General features: G+C 62.3%; 1 protein-coding gene across 1 annotated transcript; it reads right to left on the bottom strand.

The window, feature by feature from the left end:
- Positions 1–87: 87 nt before the first annotated feature.
- ATP6V1B1 (ATPase H+ transporting V1 subunit B1) lies at positions 88–21,930 on the bottom strand (the record flags this gene model as incomplete). Its single annotated transcript, XM_082483125.1, has 14 exons — positions 88–254; positions 367–496; positions 1,098–1,202; positions 1,436–1,518; positions 2,028–2,178; positions 2,405–2,528; positions 3,327–3,424; positions 3,618–3,719; positions 4,666–4,805; positions 5,188–5,265; positions 7,393–7,486; positions 9,085–9,183; positions 11,130–11,185; positions 21,819–21,930. 14 exons carry the CDS (start codon positions 21,928–21,930, stop codon positions 88–90), a joined length of 1,539 nt encoding a protein of 512 aa, XP_082339251.1.
- Between the last annotated feature and the right edge of the window lie 3,549 nt (positions 21,931–25,479).

Here is a 25,479-nt window from a genome sequence, read left to right as displayed (position 1 = left end):
AGAGGGACCTTTGGATGGTCTGTAGAGGTTTGTGGGAGGCGAGGCTGCCCCCCAAAGCTGACCGTCTCAGCCCAGAGCAGGAGGGGGTTAGAGGGCTGTGCTGGACGTCCCCTGGCCCGGCGTCTTGGCCTCGCGTGGGTAGTACTCAGCCAGGATGTTCTCGGGGATGCGCTTCAGCAGCTGCTTGGGGAAGATGCGCAGCAGCTGCCAGCCGATGTCCAGGGACTCAAAGATGCTCCGGTTCTCGTAGGGACCTGGGAAGAGATGCAAGCTAGGGAGGTGCAGGAGCTGGGAGATGCTGGGGGTCCAGTCCAGTCCTGAAACCCCCTCCCAGCTGCAGTACTGGGGTCCAGCCGCCCGTCTCACCCTGGGTGATGAACTGCTTCTCGAACTTCTGCAGGAACTCCAGGTAGAGCAGGTCATCGGGCGAGAGCGCCTCTTCCCCCACCACCGCCTTCATCGCCTGCACATCCTTCCCGATGGCGTAGCAAGCGTACTGTGGGATGGGCGGGCAGCCGTCAGACAGGCAGACGTTCCGTGCAACCCAGCGGGCAGGCAGAGCGGGGGCAGCAGCGCAGGTTCCCCCCTGCCCGGCTTCGGGAGCGGCTCAGGGAAACTCCAGCCTTCTCTCAGCCATTTGCTGCCCGGTTGTGTCACCCCGCGCCTTGGGGACACCCCGAGCAAGGTCTGCATGCCCGGGCTCAGCCTGTGTGACCAGGTGCTTTTCAAAGCCCTCTGGCGTCTGCAGCATCCACAGTTATATATAATTATACTATATATAATAATACACGCCACAGGGAAAAAATCTGGCTTGCTGTCAGCCCGGGATTCTTGCAGCAGGACAAGCTATGGCTCTGCTCCCCCATTCGGGGCTTTGCACCCCCTGGACTTTACACTTCCCAGGGCAAAGCTTCCCACCCCCTTACCCCTACTACCGCTCACATTGAGGAGGTACAAAAAATTAGTGCTTGAGTCCATCATGGCCAAGAGCACCAAGATCTCAGACTCCGGCAGAGGGAAGAGAGCTTTGAAGGGACAAATGATCCCACTCTCCCCACCCCACCCCCATCATCGTCCCCCTCCTGCCCAGCCCTTACCAGCTGGTTGGAGACATCCCCGTGGTCCTTCCTGGTCATGCCCTCCCCGATGGCCGACTTCATCAAGCGTGAGAGGGATGGCAGCACGTTGATGGGGGGGTAGATCTGCAGGGTGAGAGGGAACCCCCTCACGTTCGCCTGCTGCCAGCCCTGCTGGGCACCCCCATGCAGGCAAGGGGACCACTGCCCCCACTTTGGGCTACCCCCTGCCCTTGGCACCCCCCATCCTGGTGCTCTTGGGTGGTTTCCAGCCCCACGCGATGCTGGCAGGCACGGCAGTGCTGGATCCATCCCTGCTCCACCACAGCACGGAGTTGGGAAGGGGCACGAGAACGAACCTGCCTGTTGTGAAGCTGCCGGTCAACGTAGATCTGCCCCTCGGTGATGAAGCCCGTCAGATCGGGGATGGGGTGGGTGATGTCTGGGGGAAGGCAGGGCAGTGTGAGCCCCGAAAGTGGGTCTGGCTGCTCAGCCAAGCATGGGACATGGCCGTGCCCCATGCCGGGGGGTGACTGGAGCAGCATGGTCCTGGGGGAAGCTGTTCCAGCCTGTGGTTGTGAGCAAGAGCCAGTTCTCCCCATCACCAGGCAGAGAACTGCCTGGTTTAGACTTGCCTGGGTGTGCACCCCCGTACCCTTCCCCCTGCGCACCATCCCCCCATGCCCCCCAAGTCAGATTCCCCCCCAACCACATCCTTTGGCTGAAACCCAGCACTCTGCTCTGGCCCCCCCCAGGGGGACGACTTGAGGGGAAAAATAACCCTAAAGCACCTCAGCAAACTTCACTACCCCGACGGACCCCACAAGCTCCACCAAAACTTGTTAAAGCAAAGCAATTTGGTATTTCCCAGCCCTGTGGTTTCCCAGTGCAGGCACAGTGGTGGCACCGCACACTCCACAGGGACCTCCCCTGTCCCCTGGGGCCACTGACCGTCATTGGGCATGGTCAGGATGGGGATCTGCGTGATGGAGCCATTCCTGCCCTCCACGCGCCCGGCCCGCTCGTAGATGGTGGCCAAGTCCGTGTACATGTAGCCGGGGAAGCCACGGCGGCCGGGCACCTCCTCCCTGGCTGCTGACACCTGCGGGATGGGGCACTGTTAGTGCTGGGGGGAGCTCAAGCACCCTGGGCACCCCAAGTATCCTGAGCACCCCAAGCACCCCCCAGCACCCTGAGCACCCCAGACATCCCAAACGCTCCAAGCACCCTGGGCACCCCAGGCAACCCAAAAAGGCTGTCCTCATCCCCTGCCACATGGGGATGACATAGGGGACCGGGGCAGATCGCAGGGGGGGACACACGCTGACCTCCCGCAGGGCCTCGGCATAGGAGCTCATGTCCGTCAGGATCACCAGCACGTGCTTCTCGCACTGGTAGCCAAGGAACTCGGCAGTGGTCAGGGCCAGGCGGGGGGTTATAATCCGCTCGATCCTGTGAGGATAAAGGGTGGGCACCCCCAGATCCCACACTCAGCCCCACAGAGCATCCCCGGAGCCCCCTGGGTGCCCGCCTGGTGCTGAGCTGCACGGCCTCCCTGCAGCATGCCAGGCTGTCAGCAGGGGTGATTGGGCACCTCTGGGGACCCCAGCTCTTGGGGTACTCGAGCTGGGACCAGGTGCCGGCCAGGGAGGAGGAGGGTGGCACCCACTGCCCACCCAGGGCATCGGCTCCCTGCCACTGCGGGAAGGGATGGGGATACAAAAGCTGTCCGGGTTTGGTGCCACCTCCCCTGCCCGTTCACTGCCCACTGGGCTGCTCGTTGGCCGGAGCCCAGCACGGCCACACCAGCCCCACCAAGGGAGGTCCCCCAGCCCCACAGTTCAGAGCGTGCCCAGCAGAGCCCAGCCTGTGTGCACCCCCGTGGTACCCCTCACTGAACCACACTGGAGGCTGCTCCCCGTCCCAGCATGGGGGCAGGTTTGGGGGGTGCCAGGAGGGCGCATGGAAGAACCTGAGGCACTTAGCACTGTGCAGGACGCCCCCATCCCCAGCTTCTGCGTCCCCCCTCTGCTGCGCCGGGCAGGGCTCACAGCACCCAGGAGCGGGGCTGGCTCACAGGGAGCAGAGGGACCCACAGCCTTTGGGGTTCCGATGCATGGCAAGACCCTAATGACCCCCAGCTGCACCCAGCACCAGTCCCTGCACCTCGATCAACCTGAGATGGATCAGGTCCTCAGCAGGGAGGGAGGAGGAGGAGGAGATTCGTGCAGAGCCATGGGGCTCACTCACGTGGGGTCATTGGCCAGGTTGAGGAAGAGGCACACATTCTCCATGGAGCCATTCTCTTCAAAGTCTGACTTGAAGAAGCGAGCTGTCTCCATGTTCACCTGCCCATGTGGGAGGAGAGGCCGGTCAGCAGGAGCGGGGTGGCTTCATGCATGGGGAAACTGAGGCAGGCGGGAGATGAGGCAGCGCAGGGAGGTGGCAGCAAGGTTGCCTACACATTTGATGTAATTTGGGCTCCCCACCAACAGGCTTTGCCGAGGTCGGCTGGGCTGTCCTATCCTGGGACCAACTCACCCCCATGGCAGCAAAGACGATGGCAAAGTTGTCCTCGTGGTAGTCCACCACGTCCTTGGACTTCTTCACCAGGCCGGCCTGTCTGCAGATCTGTGCAGCGATCTGTAGCGGGACAGGGACAAGTGGGCAGCACAGGGCCAGCACTCAGGGACAATTTCCCCCCCAGAGGCGCCACAGCCCCCCCTGGGACCAGGATATGGCTCCCGTAGCAGCGAGGGGCAGGGGGTGCCAGGGATGGAGATAGGACGAATAGGAACCAGTAGAGGAGAAAGCATCCCAGGACAGGCACCAGCACCCCCAGCTGCCCACCCAGACAATGGGTGGGTACCCAGCCTTTGGGGGGGGGGGGGAAATCAGGGGCTTCCCCCCCGGCCCAGCCAGCCATGCCCCCTCGCTGTGCCATGGCACCCGTCATGCCGGGCCCTGACTTGACCATGGTCACCCTCCTCTGTTGCTCCCGATCTGTCAGGGCCGGTTTTCCATCCCATCGCATCACTGTCGGTGCCGGGGGAGGGAGCGGGGGGGACATGGAGCAGCGCTGCCCATCCACCGTGCCGGTGTGCCCATGGATCCGGATGGTATTTCCAGCGCCTCCTGCTCTGCCTGCCCAGTTCGGCCGTACTCGTGGGGCCATGGAGTGGTGTGAGCCCCCTGCCCCAGGGGCTCGGGCACCCCACGTCAGCCCAGGTCACCTCTCCCCACCCAGCGCAGCTCTTGGCGTAGCAGAGTTTGCTTTACCACCTCGCTGTGTGGATGGGGAAACTGAGGCAGGAGGCAACGTGAGCTTCCCTTCTCCTGCATGCGCAAGCCCGTTACCCTGCGTGGCTGGGGGGGGTGTCAGGGAACACAACACACACCCCCAAAAAGCGGGTCTGGCCTGTCACAGCGAGCAGAGCAGAGCCGGAAACCAGAGCACAGCAGGGAGAGGAAGAGAGATGGAGGAGACAGGCTCCCGCCCTCCCAAATCCCCCTACGTTGCCTCCTCCATCCTCCTCCTCCACCTGCTGCTGGGGCTGTGCCAGGGGCTCAGCACCCCGTGGGAACCCACCTCGTTGTGAGGAAGGCCAGCAGCGGAGAAGATGGGAATCTTCTGCCCCCGGGCGATGCTGTTCATCACGTCGATGGGCGAGATCCCAGTCTGGATCATCTCCTCGGGATAGATGCGGCCGTGGGGGTTGATGGGCTGGCCTGGAGCAGGGAAGGGAATGAGGCACTCGCAGGGCACCCCAAAATGAAAGAATCACCCTGGTTGGTGCCAAATATTAGGCAAGAGCTTCTGGAACTAAGGAAGAAGCATGCTCTCGAACCAGTGCAGCCGCCCAGCACTAGCCCAGGGGTGGGATGGGCTCACCAGGCACCACCTCTGCACCTTGTACACCCACCCAGGGCACCTCAGTGGGGACAGACAGACCCCCCTGCAGACCTAGGGTGGGGGTGGCATTGCGGGACTGCTCTGGCCATCAGGGCACAGCTTTATCCCTGGATGCCCACCTGCCCCTGAGACCCTCCCCGCATCGCCCATGGCTGGTAAAAGGAGCTGGGAAAGCAATGCCATGCCCAGAGCCGTCACCATTAATGTCCAGGAAGTCCTCAGCCATCACCGGGGGACCGCTGTCGATGGGTTTGGCGGAGCCGTTGAAGACCCGACCTGCAAGGAGAGAGCTGCTGGTCCCCTGCTGCACGCAGCAGCCAGGGAGGCTGTCCCCTGGCTGTGGCGTAGGGTTTCCATCCTGCTCCCGGTCCCCTGTGCTGGTGCAGGCAGCATACGGATGGACAGCAGTGCCTCCCAGACCAATCTGCACCACTGGTGGGGTTTCCCTGCAAGCCCCACCATGGCCTCAGGCAATGGCTTCCTCCGGAGTACACCCCTTGGCCATGGGGAAACCCGGGAAATGGAGAGCACCCATGGGTGCCACAGAAAATCCCCGCTGCCTGGGGTACCCCAGAGGGGACACAGGGACCAGTGCTGGGTGTCTGCAAGTGCGGAGCAGAGGGTTTTGCACCTGGGGTGGCTGTAGCTCCCCCCCCCCCCCTCCCAGCCTCAGGGCTGCATCCCACAGCCCCCCACACCAGGGGACGAGGTGTTCCCATGTCACTGCACAGGGTGGGCAGAGAGAGTGTCACCAGAGGGCTGGGTGATGCCACAGCCCCCAGGGTAGGAAGATGCCAGCACACAGAGCCAGGTCCCCGGAGACCCCTCCCCCATGCCAACTGAGCCACCCACCATCACCTCCCCTTTGGGGTCCCCAGCTCCTGTACAGGTGGGGTGACACTGAGACCCCCTCCCATACTGGCCCCGGGGAGTGGGGGGTGGTACAAGGCTCCCGCTGCATCACCGTTCACGCTCAGCCACATCGACCGTCTCTGAGCCACGGGATCGATAGTGGCGAAGCCGATGTGCTGGCCACGCTGCGCCCCCCCGGCACCCCCGTCTGCCACTGCCGCCCCTATGGGACTTTCTTCTGGTCCCTGACGGGGCCGGGGAAGCATCACCGTTGTCAGAGCAGATCAAGCTGATGGCAGGGCCGGGACGCAGGAGCACGGAGCATGAAAGGTCAGTAACCTTGGCGCTCGCTGGGCACCCACGTCTCACCAGCGCACAGCAGCTTAATTCAGCGCCATGGCACAAACAGCGGTGGAGGGGAGGGAAGGGATGATGCAGCCGAGCACCTGGGGGACCCCAGCCCAGTTCGGGGAGGGGGGGGAGGGAGAGGAACACACGCACACTCCCCCCCCAACTGGGGCAGGGAGGCTTGGGGGGCAGCAGGGCCAGCGCAGGACAGACTCTGTGCCCCACTGCCCGGCCCCTGTCCCCTCCTGGGGGACTCATGCCGGGACCCCACATACAGATGGGGGGACCCTGCCTGGGAAAGGAGGGGGGGTGCTCCCGCCTCCCGCCCTGCTGCCGGGACCTGTTCGGCCATCACCGCGTGCTGCCGTACCATGCTCGACACCTGCCCCCTCCCAGACAGGCTGCCCTTTACCGCTGCCCTTTGCAGGCAGGGCTCTGGCCGGGTGTCACGCTGCCAGCAGAGATGGGAAGGAGATTGCAGGAGACACTCGGCCCCCGACCGGGGAGCCATACCATACTTCAGCCGACGTCCCTCCGCCGGGACCCTGAGCGACCGCCGTCACTGGCTGCGACCCCTGTGAGCGCCCATGGCTGCTTTGGGGGCTGTAGGACCCTCAGGAGCCTCTAACACTGCTTGGGGGGGGTGGGGAGGGCCTGGGGCTGAGCTTGCATGGCTCTAGGGGGTTGCTCAGGGCCACGGCGGTCTGCCAGCACCCAGCTTTGCCCAGGCGGGTGTCCCCATAGGGTGGCCAGCCCCTCCCATGCGTCCTCACACCTGGCCACATCTCAGAGCTCAGCATGGAGAGGGAAGATGCTGGGCAGCCCCCAGCTCTCCTAAGGTCAAGGTAATGAGAGCTCTAAGGGCACGACCACAGGCTGAACTTTGCCTGTCCTCACCTGGGGAACCTCCTCCCAGCCCAGCCCAAGCTTTTTCTCCTGGGATAACTGGGCAGAGGGGGCTCAGGGGTGCGTTTCAGCCCTGTACGAGGTTGACCATCACCATCTCTTTATGCTGGATGTGACTCTCCCGGGATCGGAGAGCACGCCCAGGCATGTGCTCAGCCCCTGGGCAGCAGCAGAGCTAAACACTGAGACCCCAACACCTTCAAACTGCCTGTCCCCCCCCACCGGCTGCCTGCATCTGGGTTACCCCACCATCCATGCACCAAGATGTGTCGGGGCTCAGCAGCGGGCTGGGCTTACCCAGCATGTCCTCAGAAACCGGGGTCCGGAGGATGTCCCCAGTAAATTCGCAGGAGGTCTTCTTGGCATCGATCCCAGATGTTCCTTCAAACACCTGCGGAGACCCCGGGGCAAGAGGCGGGTGGGTGGCAATTAGTGGGGATTAGTGGGCACAGAGGGCTGGAGGGGGGGAGGGGCTTTCCATGGGGAGGTGACGTGACCTGCGCTCACCCAAAAAACCCGGCAGGGAGAGGTGATAAAAGTGAGGGAGAAATCCCAGGGTTAAGAAAACTCCTTTCTGAGGGGCTTCAGCTCAGGGGGGAGCAGGGGGGAGTAGGGGAGGGGGGGACCACGCTCTCGTTAATGCAATGAGCACGGCAGAAGGGCCTGGGGCAGGGCAGGGAAACCAAAGGCATTTTGATTGGTATAATATTTGACACCATTTGTATTAATTAACCTCCAGATCGCTGCTTTAATTAGAGCCATGTGGCCCCTGGGAGAAGGGCCAGCTTGGGAAAGCCGGGGGGCAGCCGGCTGGCGGGGATGCCGGCAGGCACGAGGGCAGGTGATGGCCACAGCGCCCGAGTTGCATGCAGGTGCGTGTAGGTCAACCCTCCACAAAGCTGCTTCTGCAAAAGGCTCCTCCCCCCCCCCCCTTTTTTCCCCCCCCACACCCACCCCTTTTTTTTTCCCCTCCTGAGGCTGACTCCCTAATAGGATTAAAAGGGCGCCGCAGAGGTCCGGGCAGCATTAGAGGAGCGAGGTTTGGCAGCTGCCCAGCCAGAACCCGGCCAGGTCGGCCGTGCAGCCCCCCCCCCCCGAGCCCCCAGCTGGCTGATTAGGGAGGACTTGGGGGGGGGGGGGGACGGACACGACACAACCCGGGTGGGAGGGGACCCAGGGCTAATTGAGCAGGACAGATGCAAACGGTCCCAGTGCTCAGGGTGAAACTCCACTGCTTGGCTGCCCCGGTTTAGGGGGAGGGGGGCAGCCTGCCTGCTCTGGGCACCCTGGGGAACCTGCCGGCTGCCCCAGTCCTGCCCCGCAGGGAGCTGGTGGCTGTGGGGTGATGGCAGGAGGGTCCTAAGCTTTCCTGTTGGGATGGAGCGGGAGGCAGCCCAGGGCGGCCAATGGGGAGAACATGGAGATGCGGGATGGGGGGGTCCCGAGGAGGCTGCGGCATCACCCAGCCGGGTTCTCCCTGGTGAGGACACGGTGGAGGGGCCACACACACCTGGGTGGGCAGCTCAGGCGAGGGGAGGACGGGCACAGCAGGATGGAGACCCAGCACAGGGGTCATGCCCACATCTGGCCCCTGCATGCTGCTGAAGTTGTGCAGATGTCGTCATTTTTATTTTTGGCACCCGGACACTCCCGCCCTGAGCTGCTGGTCCGAGGGCTGGCACAGGTACCAGCTGCATCCTTGCCAATGCCACACCGCCAGCCCGGGTGCAGCCCCCCGTGCTCCAGCTGAAGAGCCATGGGCCAGCAAGGAGCCGTGCTGCAGGACACTGCCTGTCCCAGGACACCGGTCCTGCAGCCTGCCATGCCGGGAGAGCTGGGACAAGAGCCCGGCAGGACCCTGCCGACTGCGGCAGCTACCGCTGGAGGGGGACAGAACCCTGGGACAGAGCCCCAGGCCATGCAGCGCCTGTACATCCCCCATCCCATTGCATCCCCCATCCCACTGCGTGCCCGCTGCACTGGGCTCACCTGGACGATGGCTTTGGAGCCCATCACCTCCAAGACCTGCCCGCTGCGGCTGGTGCCATTGGGTAGCATGAAGTTCACGATCTCGGCATACTGGGCAAACTGCAGGGACAGGATCGGGGTGAGACGGGTCTGGGGGCTCCTTTCTTCCCCCCAGACCACCCCTTCCAGCCCCTGCCCGCCAGCCCTACCTGCAAGGGTCTGTCCACCAGCGCTGCCTCAGTTTCCCCTCCTGTGGTTGGGGGTTTCGTGCTCCCTGCAACCACTGGTGGGGGGCATTCAGCAGCTGATGCCAACGAGCAGCACCCGACATGCCAGGCAGGCGCAGGCAGAACCACCAGCCCGGGCAGGAGGAGGTGTCGGGGGGGAAGGTCCTGCCTGCCCCTGCCCCATCCCGGCTCGTGCACTAGGCTGTGGCACTGCTCCGTGCCTCAGTTTCCCCAACATTGCAGGGTGCCCCCCTTCCCCTAAGGGTGCTCTCAGACACACCGGGCTCCCCGGAGCCTGGCAACTAACAAATTCAAACCCCTTTTCCTACCAGAAGCAGACAGACCCATCACCTGCATAAAGCAGTGTCTCCAAGAGCCTCCCAAAGTGCATCCACAGCCCCAGATAACACCCCCACACACACACAGAGCCGGTGGCATCCCTCAGGGACCCTTCAGGACCCCCCCCGCCCCTTGCCAGCCCCCCACAGGACAGAGCAGCCCAGTCTGCCCGCACTGCTGGAAGCTGTCGGATCCCACATAATCCCGCCCTGAGCTGTGAAAGGTTAAGTTGGGGATCATGCTGCCACCACTTCGCATCAGCCAAGGCAAGACAGAGCAGGCAGAGGGGCGAGCGGCATCCAGCACCCGTAGGGCTGCAGCCCCCCCAGGGACACCGACCGACCTCCCTGGCCCCTGCCCCCCCCACCCAGCTGGGACCCCCCGAGGCAGATGGAGGGGACTTTTCTGCAGCCTTTTTGCTGAGGGACGCGTCCTGCTCTGGGGACAACGTCCAAGGGGGTTCGCTCCACGAGCGTGCCTGCCCAGCACACTCTGTGTTCTCTTCCATCTCCTCCTCCTCCTTCTCCTCACTCCCAGCCACCAGGGCTGGCTCCAGTGCTGTGAACTTTGGACTTTTAATTCTTCTGTAAAGACCTTTGCATAAAGGACAACAAAGCGAAGGAAACACCCACCATGGTCTGGCTCTTTAATTGAGCTTATTAATTTCCATCCTGCCGGGCTGGGCATGAAAGGGGCCATAGAAACAAGCCACCGGCCAACAAAGCCCCTTGGAGGGTCCCGGCTGGCCGGGCCACGCAGGAATGCTGAGACGCCCGGCGCCCACCCAAGTGAACCCAGCCCCAGCTCCAGGAGCAGGGACAGGCAGGGTACCACCAAGGTGCCACCCAGTGCTGAAGGGATGGGCTGAGCTGGGGTTTGTGACATGGCCTCGCTCAGACCAGGCTCCCAGATGGAGCCGAGCGTGGGGAGGGGCACAGGGGACAGGAGCCAGGGCTTGGGCAGGGGCAGAGGGGATGGAGGACAGGAGCCAGACATTCAGCAGGGGCACAGGGGACAGGAGCCAGGGCTTGGGCAAGGGCACAAAGGACGGGGCACAGGAGCCAGAGCTCAGGCAGCGTCACTGGGGATGGGGGACAGCAGGTGCCTGGGTGCAGGGGTACACGGGACGAGGGCAGGGTGCCCAGGCAGAGCACACACACGGCCACCCATACGCTTACACGTGTCCCCATGCCTGTGCACACACGCTTGCACACCCACACGCGTGGGCAGGCTGGCACACAGGCTCTGCTGCCGGCCGTGTCCAGAGGAGGGAGCTCGGAGCTGGCTGACAGACCCCAAAGAGAAGGGGACAGCCCAGGGGACACAGGGGAGAGGGGAAAGGGGACGAGGGACACGGTCCCCCATTGCACACACACACACACACCCTGGGAGGGGGGGTTGGCAGCCAGGCCCAGGCAGGGACAGCACGGTGGTCCCCGCACAGCCCAAAGGGACACCATCACGGGTCCCCTCGTCACCCGCCAGCAGACAGGGTCCTACCTTCACGTTGTCCAGCACCACCAGGGGCCCGTTGACACCGCACACCGTCTTGTAGGCTGCGGGGGGGGGGGGGGGGGGGGGGGGGAAGGAAATACCGTCAGCCCCTGGAGCTGGGGATGCTGCCACCCCACTCCCAGCATCATCACGCCCAAATTGCGGGCATCAGGAGGGCTGCAGCCTCAGCAGGGCTGGATCCATCTCACCCCAGCACCATCCATTCCTGCTATCCCACTCCTTATCCTAGCTACGGACCAAGTGTCTGGCAGCTGCTGAACGGGAGACCCAGGGACACCCATCCTGCAGGAAATGTGGCTTTTACTAAATTAATTTCATTTAAGTTCATATAAAACATTTCAATAGAAAATAATGTGTGGAAAGAAAGGACATTTAAAGCCAGGAGTGGCGGCAGTGGCAGCCTGCCCTGGCCAGCAAACCGAAAGTCTTTCTGCAAGTCAGTATTTTCCCTTTCCAAGCACAGTTTTTGATTACACCAAGATTTTGCTTAAAAAAAACAAACAACACCCCCCCCCCAAAAAAAAAAAAAAAAAAAAAAAAACCAAACCCCTGTATTTTTGTGGAAAAAATATATTAACAAGTCAGAAGAGCTACTGCCACCCAGGCAGTGCAGGGGCCACAGGCAGTGCAGATGGGGGTGGCAGCTTCCACCCAAAAACAGGCCGTCACCCCCCACCTTCTCCCACTGTGGACCCCCCCCCCCCTTCACCCAGGGAAACCTTGGTGCCTCCCTCATCCCCACCTGGACCACGAGGGACACTAGCTCACACCCTGCCGCTGCAATCCCTCACCAAACGCTGCCTGCAGCACAATTAACACAGGATTAGGTCCATGTCGTGTGTGTCCCCCCCACCCCATGGCATGGCCCTCCTCCACGGTGACTTCCTGCCATCGTGCCCAGTGACAGTGCAGCAGCTGGACCAGTCTGGGGGATGCTTTGCCTTCCCAAGGTGCCCCCACGTCCTGGGCAGGGTTGCCACAACCAGGGACACCGCTACAACTAGTAGTTTTCAGACCCAGGATAAACAACATCCCCCTCCATCCCTCAGCTTCCCCGATTGAAACCCTTTGCCCAACCCACACCAGGAGAGCTCCCCAGCCTTGGGCAGCCTCATCCCAGTCGCAAAGCTGCCCCAGCAAGGTGGCACCACAGCCCAGTGACCTGCCGGCCACTGCAGTAGCTTGTGCAGGTCCCAACTCCCTTTCCAGCAGGGCATCACCACCTGGCCAGGCGCTTCCCCATCCACCTCACCTCCACGGCAGCCTCTGCCCCATCCACTCCAGCAGATCTTCCACCATCCCAGCCCCACTGTTCCAGAGCAGCCTGCATGCCCTGCCTGCAGCCCAGGGACAGACAGCTCATCCTCCAAAAACCACGGCCACAGGCAGAGACAGCAGCCCAGGTGCCACCTGATGGGCACAGCCCTACCATCTCCCACTGCCCTCCTGCCTTCCCTTGCCGGCACCACATCAGCAGAGCTGTCTCTGCACCACGACAGCTGGGAGGTCCACCCTCATCCCCAGGGGAGACCCCGGGATGGACAACCCCAGCCGGATGCTGCTGAGCAGGAGGATGAGCTTTCGGGGCCACCACTGCCAAGGCGAGGTCCGAGCACCCAACCTGGTCCCGCCTGCAGAGCGGCACTGCCCAGCAGCCATGGGGTGCTGGCTTGGGACCCTGCAGCACAGGATGAGACCTCAGGGCCCCCAGGGGTCTCGCACAGCGCTGTACTCAGGCAAGGAGAGGAGCATGCCAGGCACGTGATTTCTCCAGCGTGACTACGAAGACCCTGGGGACAACCATGGGGCAGGGAGGCACCTGGGGTGTTAAGCACAAGGGTGACAAATGGGGATGAACCCATGTACGAGCCCAGCGAGAGGAGGCAGGTCCCCGAGGCCGGGGAGGGTGAGGGTTGGGAGCAGCTTCCCAGGCGAGTGCAGGTGCTGGGGAACTGATCCGGCTCTAAGCCGCTCCTTGATCATTTTACCGATGTGTCAAACGCCGTAACGCCTGCCATGGCAGGGCCTGGCTTTGCTGACCCCAACGGGCCCTTTCATCCCTCTGCCCTCTCTTCTTACACCGGGTTCTCTGATTTACTCATGATCCTAATAGGATTGGAGAGGCCAGGCCAGCTGGTGAGCTCGCCAGCCTCCCTCCCGTTGGCTGCGGGGATGGGTGGTCCACGTCGCGGCAGCGGGACGTGGGTCCCCACACCACAAGCACCCCAGACGCCCTTCTGGTGATGCCAGCACCGGCGCAGCTCCCTGGGTGCAGGAGCCAGGCCCTCATGCACGCTCAACAGCCCGGGGAACTTCATTTCTGGAGGATGGGTCCCGTTCGCCCCTCGTTGGTCGCATCGCATCAGGGTGCTCCCTGATGTGGTCGCTCCCACATCAGGGAGCACCCATCCCTGGCCACCACACAGCCCAGCACAGGGTCACCCCCTGCGGCACAACCAGGCCCCCAGCGTCCCCCTTCGCTGGCCCAGCCCATGCCCTGGTGCAGACTGGTAATCCCTGCCATTTTTGCAATTAGCCTTCTCCCCATTACCCGATTACGCCCAGTTCCTGCTGGTCGCCCATTCAGCAGCCTGGGCCGGGGGTCTGGCACGCCGGGAGCTGGCTCTCTGACGCCAACCTCCTCGCCTTTTGTCTCCTTTATTCCCAAAGTGACCATTCTGCCTTTTATTTCCCCTTCCGACTCCTTCACAAATATCCGCCTCGCCTGCTTCTCTTCCCCTGGGAGGTTTTGTTGGGCTCTTTTCTTCTCTCCCCGTGTCTCCTCCGCAGCCCCAGCTGTTGGGGAGCCACCCACGTGGGACAGAGCCACAGGGCTCGTCCCTCTCCCTCGAGCACGGTGGTCCCTGGCCCAGCCCCGATGCCTGCCAGCCCCCTTGGGACCCTCACAACTTTCCTCCCAACGCACCGAGCCGTATTCTCCCACCAAGGACTTCGGACCCTCTGGCAGCACCGCTTGGTGACCTATGGCTGTGACACTGGATCATTGGTCAAGCTCTCTGCCTAACCATCCATCCATGACTCCTTCATCCAACTCTGCATCCATTCATCCATCCATCTACTTATCTTTACATAACATACATGTATAGTTCCCTCCAGCCATCACTCAGGGAGAGAAGCAGTATTCCTCTCGTTTCCTCATGAAGAAATTGAGGCAGGAAAGGCTCCCCAGCCCAGACTCGTGGAGGTCCTTGGCAGCACAGGGTCTCAGCACTGGCTTTCCCACATGCTCCTCTCTGACCACACTGGTCTGTTTGCAAAGGAGCTGCCTTCTGCTGTCACCGGATCCCCTTCCCCACCATGACATTGTTCTGGGAATGGGTTGTGGGATGGTGGCAACACCACCAGCATCTCCAGGAGAGAGGGAGAAATGTAACCCAAGAGTCTGGACCTGGCTACACAGCCCCTCCAACTCTGGTGACAATGATCCGGGCTTGCTCTCTCATGGCATGGTGGAGGTGGGCAGGGATCTCTGGAGATCTTCTGGTCCAAGCCCTGCTCAAGCAGTCTCACCTGGAGTCATTCCCAGGGCCCCCTCTGGGATCTTCAGATCTCCAGTGATGGAGGGTCCACAGCCCCAGCAGCCTGGCCACCGTCCCAGCAAGAAAAGACTTTTTGGAGACTGGGTCTCCAGAGAATGGACAGACAGACAGACTTGGTGATGGAGAACTGAATAGGAAGGTGATAAAAAAATGTTGCTCCACGATTCCCTGTTCTTCACCTTACAAACCTCCCAGGGACTTCGCCTCGCCAGCCATCCTGGGGACTCCTTTCAGGCTCGGCTCGCCATAACGTGCCAAAGCAAAACAACGCCCCAGCCAATACCAAGAAAAAAAATCTCACGCAAGGGATTTTTCTGAAAAAAAGTCTCATCTTCTACAAAGCAACATGCAGCTCCCGGCTTCGCACACGGGGCAACCCCGGGGCTTCACCCCCCCCATCCCCTGCCTGCCCCAAACCCGGCCAGCCCCAGCCGATGTCGCAAAGCCGGGGCCGGAGTCATCCTGCCCGGCACTTGTTGCATCGCTCCAACCCCCTCACCCATGCTCATCTCTGCAGCGCAAAGGGCTCTATCGCAATAGAGAAGGAAATCACGACAGTAACGCCAAGTGACAGCCCACCAAATGGGCTCGGGGATGGGAGGAGGAGGAGGAGGAGGAGAGGGATGGGGAGGGACGGGACGGAGGAGGGGGAGCCCCTGCTACCGGAAAGCACTAATTCAGATAATTAAGACGTTGAGCTGTTATGAACAAACCAGGGGGGGAGGAGCAGCGGGGTGGGTGGGCTGCAGTGGCCGGCCCAGGCCGGGAGGCTGCCGGGGGGCACGGCCGGGGAACGGGATGGGGGGGGGGGGAGGCACAGGAGGCAGTGGAAGAGGGGCCAAGAGAAAAGAAAAGTCTTTCAACCTGGCCTTTCCACACCCCCAGCCCCAAATTCACAGCTCCTGTCAGATGCAATCTCCATTAGCCCTGACACTCACGCACTACTAACCACTGCGGCGGCCGGAGGGGGGGGGGGGAAGGGCCCCCAGTGACAAAGAGGACCCGACCCAACTACACCCGCCGCTAATTGCTCCCACCACTCACCACCCCGCCCTGCCCTCCCCAGCCCCCTGCCCCAACCCCGGGCATGGCTGCCGGCTCCCCCCCAAACTGACACACGCCTTAGGGCTCTGCTCCAAAGTGCGCCGGGGGATCGCTCCCGGACTCCGGAAGGGACGGTGGTCCCAGGACCTGCCGCAGCGAGGGGATGGATGCAGCCCCGGCCCCATCCTCCTCCAGCCCCAGCACGGATGGTGGCAAAAACCTCCTGAGGGTATTTACCTTCTCCACAGAAATGCTGGAGGCTGGTTCTGGAGAAATTTGTTGCCTGCTCGGTGATGGTCACCTCAGCCTCTAGGACCGGGCGTGCAGTGAGTGATGCTCATTGCCGCTCGCTGCCCAAGGGGCTTTGCACATCCCCTACCCCAAATTACAGACCTGGGGTTTGCACGCAGCTGTCAGAGCCTCCGATACCCTCTCCCATCTTCAGCTCCACGCACGGGCTGAAGCACAGGATGGAGTGGGCTGAAGGGGAACTGAGCTGGAGCAAAGATAGGAAACGGGACTCATAAATAGCCCCAAAATCCCCCAAACCCTCTCCCCTCCAGCCCAGAGCAAGGATAGAGATGAAGGGGCATCTCAGGAGGTCTGAAGCTGGTCCTGAGCCACCCTAGGGCACCAGGGCAGGTCTCCAGCGTCCCCCAGCTCACACCTGGCAGGCACAGAGTGGGGGTCCCACCACACTGCCCCACACCTGGCACCCCACAGCAATAGGCAGCGGACAGCCTGTGGGGCAGAGGGGCCTGGGTGTGCTGAGCACAAGGTGCAGGGTGGCCGTGGGCTACTCCAGATCAGGCTAGATGTGTCCCACATCCCCCCTGGATGCTGCTCCCCGTTTCATCACATGTACACCCAATTTTTAACCAAAATGCTGGGCCAGGCTGGTGCTTGAGGTACCGCAGCCGAAGCTCCCAGGATGGGGCGTGAATCCATCCCTCATGGTAACTTTGAGCTCAAAATCCTGCTCAGCCCTGGCCATCCCCGGCACTGGTGCCGTGGTGGTCATCCATCCTCTAGGAATGGCAGGATCCACCAGGACACACCTCGCCGAGCTTCCAGCATCGCCCAGCGGCCTCATCCTGCACTGGATGGGGAACGCAGCAGCCTGGGGCCGTCCTGGGATTTTTCCGACAGTCCCTAAGTGACCGCTTTCCCCCTCCGCAACCTGCCCATTGTGCCATGTGTCACTTTGTGCCGCGCTGTCAAACCCACCGGCCTGTCCCAGCCCGGCGGAGCCGGTGAAAAGCCCGGCAGGGGGTCACACTCTATGCCACTAATTAGGGCCCCGGCAGCCGAGGGGTTCCCATACACACCTGCACGTCATGTGAGGAAAGGCAAAGAATGGCAGGACCAGCCGAGCGTGAACCAAACAAGCCAACCCAAGGAAAAAAAAAAAAAAAAAAAAAAAAGAAGAAAAAAAAATTGCTGGGCTTGCTGTCGCGTTTTCTATCAGACAAAACAGGGCTGGGAGGGGGAACGGGGACAGGCGGCAAGGAGCAGGGCTGCCGGACCTCGGCCACGGGCGGGCGATGCAGGCACCAGCTGGGCTGTGGGCTTTTGAGATGCTGAAGGGAGGAGATGGCCCCAAGGGGAAAAGAGAAGTGATGGAGAGCAGGACTGCGGGATCCCACCATGCCATGGGGCAGAGGATCCCACTCCGGCGGGATGGACAGTGGGGATGATACTGCCGGGGTGGGAGGATGGATGGCCCCTGCAACTGGGGGCTGGGAGCACGGGGAACAGACAGGACCGGCTTGCCCAGGTTGGGCCAGCAGCAGGACACGGGCATGCAATGGTGGCAGCCCCCAGGAACCCACCAGCCCCTTTGCCACCCCTGCGAACCCATGGTGGCTGCCATCTCCTACAGTCACACCAAGGAGGTCAGCCCAGCTCTGCTTCTGAGCGGTCTGGCAGCTCCATCACAGAGAGCAAGGAGCTCCTGGCATCTTCTCCAGGTCATCCATGACCCTCCTGTCTGCAGCACCGGGATGCCATCGCAGCAGCGCCAGGGAGGGGCTGAGGTGCTGGCAGAGACCATCAGTTATGAGCCGGGAAAAGGGCCAGAGGAGCAGCAAGCTCTCCGTCACCAGCAACCTCTCTCTGCTGAGGGACAGGCAGCCTGTGCGTGTGTATACATGAAAAAATCCAATTCCACTTAGGAAATGGGCATAAGGGGTTCACACCTTCCACAGGGTCCTCTACCTGCAGGTCCCCACAGGGCCAGGCTATGTCCCCTGCAGAGTGCCCCTCCACAATGCCACTGTCCCCTCCTTCCCCGCTCCCCTCTGTGCAGCCCTGGGCCCTGTCGCAGCCGACGGGGCTCCCGGGAACCCTTCACCAGGGCTCTCATGTTGCTAAATTTGGACTCCTTCACCGAGGTTCTGCCGAGCTGTGACTCAGGGTCGCACCCCCGGTGAGCAATCTCAGGTCTGAAACTGAATTCAAGTTGCTGGGCAAGGCAGGGAATATTAAGGGCAGATGAACCAAAGAGAACAGACGATTAAATGCTCCTCCGTCTGGCGAGTGGATGCTGAGCCCCGCGAGCCCCTCGCTCCTCCCCGGAGGCTGAGCGGACACATGTCTGAGGGCACAGCCCAACACGGCACCCAGCTCCTGCCCAGCAGCAGCCCCCGAGGAGAGACGTATTGGGGTGCCCAAGGCTTGGGGATCTCCCTGGTTCCTCTCCTCCTGCTCCCTGCGTCCCCAGCGGGCAATGCCACGTCCTTTTAAACCCCACCAGCCACAGCTCCCAAAGGCACGGTCCCCACCCCAAGTGCTGGTGCCATGCCCAGACCCAGCGCAAGAGACCCAGCAGGAGACGAGCATCACAGCTAACGGGGTTGGCCGGGACACAAGAGAGGAGAAGCTGAGACGTGTCCCACCAGACTCCCTTTCCCGGGCTGCAATCGCACAGCGCAACCGTTGTGTCACTGGGCTTGCTGACAGCAATGTCCTGCTTTCTCCATCCTCCCATCCATCCATCCCCTTGCAGCCCACCCCTCAAACCGCTCCCAGGCTGCGCTTGCTGAGTTTAAAGCGCACCATGGGGCCGTGCCGGGCTGTGGGGCACGGTGTGGGGCACCCCACTTTGTGCGAGCAGCGATCACCCAGCCCACGTGCGGGCAGCAGCCCCAAGCCCACGTGCGGGCAGCGGCATTGTTCGCTGGGTTGTTTTTTCGTAAAGATGGGTCAAGTCAAAGGCCAGGAGGTGATAAGTGCTTCTTCCACTCGCTTGTGCTAATGGATTTGCAGCACTAGGAAGCAGCTGCTAATATCTCTCCCGCCTCTCAGGAGAGCCGGCCCCAGCAGAGTAGCGCAGGCAGCGCTCTGCCTGCTCCTGCCAGCCAGCCCTGCCTGCCTGTGGCCCTGCTCGCCCCCCTCCCGATCCCCCCCCAGCTCCAGGCGCTGGGCTAGGAATCGGGGTGCTGGGCTGTAGCTGGGGATCACGTAGCTGCTCCTGTGCCCCCAGTGCCATGCTGGGACCTCCACGCCGCCGGGACCCCCGGGCACTCCGTGCAGCTGGACACCCGGCCATGGGGCTGGGGAGGGGCTGTGGCATCGCCATGGGGCACACGGGGTGGGAACCTGGCGCGGTGGCACACAGCGGAGACCCCCCCAGTGCCTGGCTCAGCCTGGCGTCCCCAGCAATGCCCAGGGTGTGCTGACACACGTCCCACCCAGACCCACCACGCTGCACCCACATGGCATGACACCATCCAGGTCAGCTGCCCTCAGCCCCACACTGCCTCTTCCCTCGTGCAGGGGGGGTGTCTCCATATACCTCCGCCAGACCCCTCCAAATGTCACCCCCAGGTAACACCTCCGAGCTCTCCCACATTGACAGTGTCCCTCTTTCTGGCTCCCACCCTCACCTTCACCATGCAGCACATTTTCAGGGCAGACCCAAGGGCTCCGTCCCGCTCTGGGACCCCCCTCTCCCCTCCGGCACACGGGGCTGCAGAGCATCGGCTTCTTACAGCCCTGTGCTCCTCACACACACCTCTCCCACCTCTCTCCGACATACAGTGGTGACAGGACACCCAGGGCAGGACTCTGTCCCAGCCCGGATGTGGCTGCCAGGGGTTTGGCTTTACAGAGCCAGCCTGGCAAAGCGGGCACTGCCCGCACAGCTCCTGGGGCCAAGCAATGGAGGGGCAAAAGACGGCTTCCTCTAAAATAAAAGTACTTGGCCATGGTCACAGCAGGCAGGAAAAAAACCTGAAAACGGGCATTTTTGCCTTAAAAAGCCAGGAAGAGTGCAGGAGCCACATGCCGGGATGGATGGGTCAAGATGGGTCCAGCTCAGAGCTCCAGGGAGGGCAAAGCCCACGGAGACCCCATGGGAGCTTGGCCACACACTGTACCTGGGGAGGATGACCCACCACCCCACGGGTGCCAGCGGGGACCTGCGGTGCCAGCCCTCGCTCCCTGCCCTGTCCCCTCTCGGCTGAAGCAGAGAGGCTGTGCCACAGCAGGGAGGCTCACTGGGGGCTGCTCTGGGGGACATTGCCCCAGACTGGGCAGGTGATGGGGGAGACCGCTCTCCCAGCCCAGCAAACCATCTCCCGCAGGTGCATGAAGAAGCAGCCGCAGCAGTGAGAGCCTGCAGGATCCGTCCAGGGACCCCAAAGTGGACCTGCCTCTAATGCGACGAGAAATAGCCTTGGCTCCCTGCGGTGTCCCCCCTGTGTCCACCCAGTGCCCCTCCTCAGGCCAAGGGGCGGCTCTTACCCAGCGTGAGCCAGGGACAAGTCACCCACGGGTGGCTGCTCCCTGTTGACAGCAAACACGGTTTGGTGGCCGGGCAGAGCCGGCTGCGCTCAGCCGTGCTGGGAGGGTGCAGCCGGGACCGTGCCAGCCCGGAGCCACCCAGCTCGGGGTGAGGGAGGGAGGTGACAGCAAAGCCGTCCCAACCCCAGGAGCGAAGGCACAAAAGGTCACAGCAAACGTCCTTCATGCCTCTGAGCCTGCTGTGCTCGGGGACGGGGTGCTGGCAGGGGTGTCACAGCTCAACCCCCAGATGTGGGGCTGGCGTGATGCTATGATCCCCGAGGTGGGATGGGGGTGCTGCCCAGGGTTTGGGGTGGACTGAGGGTGCCAGCGTCAAGCCGGTGCTGCCCGTAGGTCCCATGGGCTGCTGCGAGCGGAGCTGCCAGCACCCATGGGTGCAAGCGCAAAGGAAGACCTGCACGGCGCAGCACGCTGTCCTGGCTGTGCGGACACAGACATCCCCATGACAGACGCAGCCATCCTCACAGGCTCCAGCACGTGAGCGTGCCAGGACAAGCCGTGGGAAATAACCACATTCAGCAAACACCTCCCCAGCGAGTTCCTCGTCCCTGTCCCCATTCCGGCTGCACGCCCATGGCTGCGCCCCCACCTCCCTGCCCGCGTGGCTGACCCCAGGGACACCTTGGCAGGGCCCGCACCTGCGCACAGGAGCGCTCCATCGTTTCAGAGCCGAGGAAGAGGGTCACGCTGGGCAGGTGAACACCCGGAGAGGACTCAGAGCAGCAACGGGGGCAGGTGGTCCGTCCCTCCCTCCCACATCTCAAGGGAGGACAGGGCTGTTGACACAATTTGCCCACCCCCCCCCGCAGTGGGTCAGTACGGGCTCCATTGCCTGGAGGGGCACCCAGTGCACCCCAGCACTGCTGCGGGACCAGCTGCAGCCCAGCACGCACCCCACAGCCATCGGGGGGCCATGACACCTTCCCCAGCCCCTGCAGCTGCAGACCCCAGGAGGGGTGACAGACCCACAGCCCCACGACAGTCCCTCTGCCTTCCCAAGGCACCCACGCAGCCCCTCTGCTCCCCCCGAGGGTCTCAGCAGCAAACACTGCCCCACTGCCTGCAAGCAGGGGGCACGGAGGAATGGAAGGCCACCAGAGCCCAGATCCCTGCCTGCCCCACTGCCACCCACCCATCCCTGCCACCCCTGCCTGCCCCACTGCCACCCACCCATCCCTGCCACCCCGGGGGTACCCATCGTGACCCCCCCGGCTGGGAGGCAGAGAGGTGCCGTTGCCCCTCCCGTGTCCCCCTCCCCACTCACTCAGCCTGGGGTTGCTGCTGTAGTCGCGGGTGACGGCCAGGGCGTGCTCCCGGGCGGCGGGCAGGGCTGCTGCCGCTGCTGCCGCCGCTGCCTGCACCTTCGTGGCGGCCATGGTCGGGGCTGGAGCCGGGCAGGGAGTGGGGGCGGGCGGCAGCGCTCCGGGCTTTATGCACCCCCCACCCCCACCCCCGTACCGGCCCGAGCCGGTCCCGTCCCGTCGGGGCCGCCCCGGCAGCGGCCGCAGCCCCGTGTTGGCTGTAAACAGCGTGAGGGAGCGGCGGGACCGGCACACCCCCACCCCCACCGCCCCTCACCCGGGCGGCGGGGCGGCAGAGGCCGGGGGGGGTGGTGGTAAAGGGAGGAGTAAGCCTAAAGGTAATGGTAGGGGTAGGAGTAAGGGTAGGGATAGAGGGATGGGGATGGGGATGGGGATGGGGATGGGGATGGGGATGGGGATACGGACAGGGGTAGGGATAAGGACAGGGGTAGGGATAAGGATGGGATAGGGATAGGGATAGGGATAGGGATAGGGATAGGGATAGGGATAGGGATAGGGATAGGGATAGGGATAGGGATAGGGATAGGGATAGGGATAGGGGTAGGGATAAGGACAGGGGTAGGGATAAGGATGGGATAGGGATAGGGATAGGGATAGGGATAGGGATAGGGATAGGGATAGGGATAGGGATGGGGATGGGGATGGGGATAGGGGTAAGGATAGGGATAGCGATAGGGATGGGGTGGGGTGGGATTAGGGTGGGGACAGGGTTGGGGTAAAGCTGGAGTTTGGAGCAGCGTTAGGGGCAGGGGGTGGGGGAAGGGTATGTTGAGGGAAGGGTGGGGGTATGGGTATGGGTAGGGGTGAGGGGTTTGCACCCCCCCCACACCCGCTGCAGGCTCTGGGTGCCGGTGCAGAGGCAGAGCAGGGCTGGGATCAGGCCCCAGGGCAGGGGAGGCTCCTGTGGGGTGTGATGGGTGGCTGTAGGGCATCTGGGATGGGGGCCTGTGCACAGGGCAGCCCTGTTCCTGCTGGGGAAGGGGTAGGGCAAGGGGGTGCTGCTGGAGGGGGGGGGTGTTGTGGAAGTGTCTCTGAGTGTGCATGCATGGAGGGAGCTCTGACAACACATGGGAGGTCATGAAGAGCAGGACACGATGGGCTTCAAAATACCTCCCTGGAAAGCCACCCGCTAAAGGTTGCTGGTACCGGGAGAGCCGTGGTCAAGAGCAGCTCAGCCGTGGCTCCCGAAGGCAATGGAGGAGGAGGAGGCAGGCAGGAGGCAGGACATAACTTTTATTAACTATTAGAAACCATAAGAAACCACATTATTCGTTAAAGATTTACATCCAGGTTTTACTTTTTTTTTTTTTTTCCAATTGTACAAGCCAGGAGGAGCTGCTGGAGGCGAGCAGAGCGGGGTGGGCTGGGGGCAAGCCAGCTTCCCCACAGAGGACCTTCCTAACCCCCCACCCCGGGACAGCTTTACTGGGGATGTTCACTTTGGGAGAAGTGACTTTGGAGAAGCAGCAGGTTTGGGTCAGATTTGGGGCCTTTGTGAAAGCATCATTTGTGTTTAAATTTGTGGAAAGGGCTTGCCATTTCATTGGAGGCCCATGGCCTCCCTGCCTTGCTTTCCGCCTCTCCCTCTGGCTGCTGAGCAGTGGGAGGAGGATGCAGGAGACCCACGAGGATGCTCCAAGCTGAGCAAATACACTGGGGGGACCCTGAAACTCCCAGGCTCTGGGGGCTCTTCTGAAACTACAATCAGACCTTGATTTCTCTGAAACGCCCCAAAACCTCCTCCACCTGTGAAGGTGCAAGGGGTTCACTTCTCCATCAAACCGGACCAAGGTTCCTCCCAGTGAGCCCAGGGTGGGAGGAACCAGGGTCCGATAACCTCAGGAAATTCCCACAGTTCAGCCATTCCCGAGGTGCAGGGAAGAGGGAAATCCCAAGCAAAACCAGTCCCGGGGGAGGTCTGCAGGCAGGATGCCCCTGACTTGGCACAGCTGCCCCGCCGCCCGCTCTGCCTGCCTCAGCTCGCTGTCTTTAAATACCACGTTTGCAGACTGGGGAAGGATAAAGAATGGCAATATAAATATAAATTAAGTGACAAGGGGAAAGGAGAAGGTCGTTGTCCTGTCAAAAATCCAAAACCTCAGTCAAACACATCATTGGGGTGTCGGGGTTTGAGCACCCCGGGGCACCAGGAGGATCCAGCAAATACCACATTTAGGGAGAGGTATGGAGGTGTTGGCAGCAAGCTGTGGTCTGAGCTGGGCCGGGAGAGGGGAGCTCGTCACCGTGAACCAAACTCTGTCCCCGCTTTCTGCATCCCCGAGCAAACCCTGCCTCAGTTTCCCCACCTGCGGCAGGGGGTGACGAACCCTCCTGAGCTCCGCAGAGCAGCGCGAGACCTGAGGGCTCGCTCCCATAAAGTGCTCCAGATGTGAGGTGATCAATAAATACTATTTCATAGAAATGCTTGATTTAAAGGAAAAATAAAAATCACCGAAAGCTTTTCATAAAATCATTTATTTTAAATATTTCCCTGCAAAATTCTGGGAACAGGTGGGCTAGTGGCTGTGTCCCCCTTAGGGACCAGTCCCTACAGAGCAGCAGCCTGGGTGGGGGTCTGCAGCCCATGCAGCGATGCTCAGCCCGGGCCAGGCTGGGGGGTTGCTCAGTGGTAATGGTCATTATTACACATTAAACCGCAGCGGGAGGATGCAGGAGCCCCTCAGGGTGTGCAGGGGTAGAAGAGCCCCATGGCAGCTCCTGGGCACTGGGAGGGGGCTCAGGGCATCACCCCACAGCGATGTCCCTGCAGGGGACATTGGCTGTGCCACCAGAGCATCCTGCCAAGGTGATGCCATCACAGGGTACCCTGCCAAGGTGATGCTCACACCACAGAAGGGCCAGACTGCCCAGCATAGACACCTCTCAGCAGATGCCAGGGGGACCACGCTGTCCTTTTCCCCAGGGGCCACCTCATGCAATGCCCCTCTCGTTTTTGCCACCGGCAGGGCTCCAAGCCCACTATCAACCCTCCAGAGCTCATTCACCACACAACATCCCCAAACCGTGCCCTGCCGGAGAAGAGCCCTGGCACTGCACACCTGAGGTTGAATCCTGCCCCGTGGGAAGCCATCGTCACCCTCTAGGATCAGGGTGTCAAGGTGGGAAAAGCAGCTAAGGCTGCCCGAGGGTCGGGGCAGGGCCCTGCCTTCGCAGGCAGTGGGTGCTCAGCATCTCTCAGGGCTGGACCCTGGTTCTCCCGGGCCATAGGAGCAAGAGGGGGGATGCTGCTAGGCCAGCACTCACGACAGGATTCACTGCAGTGCCAGTGCTGAGCACCCAGCACCCCAGGATGGGGCTGAGGGTGCTTCGGGCTCCTGCTGATGGCAAAGAACCCCCGTGGTCCGACCTGACCCAGAGGAGCAGATTCCAGCATCACAATTGCCCAAACATCCTCATTCTCCCCTCTGGTGGGGTTTCCTCAGTGGGGAGCAGGACAGTGGCCTGGCGTCAGCTCACCACAGCATCCCCTAGGAGGTCAGAGACTCCTTTAGCACCCTCAGCGGTTTGCCGGGGTGGGACAGCACCAAAACAGGGTCTGGGATGGTGGTTTGGCTCTGCACAAACAGGCATGGAGGAGCCTGA

This window comes from Vanellus vanellus, assembly GCF_965231255.1.
Source record: "Vanellus vanellus genome assembly, chromosome: 4".
Taxonomy (NCBI): domain Eukaryota; kingdom Metazoa; phylum Chordata; class Aves; order Charadriiformes; family Charadriidae; genus Vanellus; species Vanellus vanellus.
Note: the sequence above shows the minus strand (reverse complement) of the source record. Positions and strands in the feature narration are given on the sequence as shown.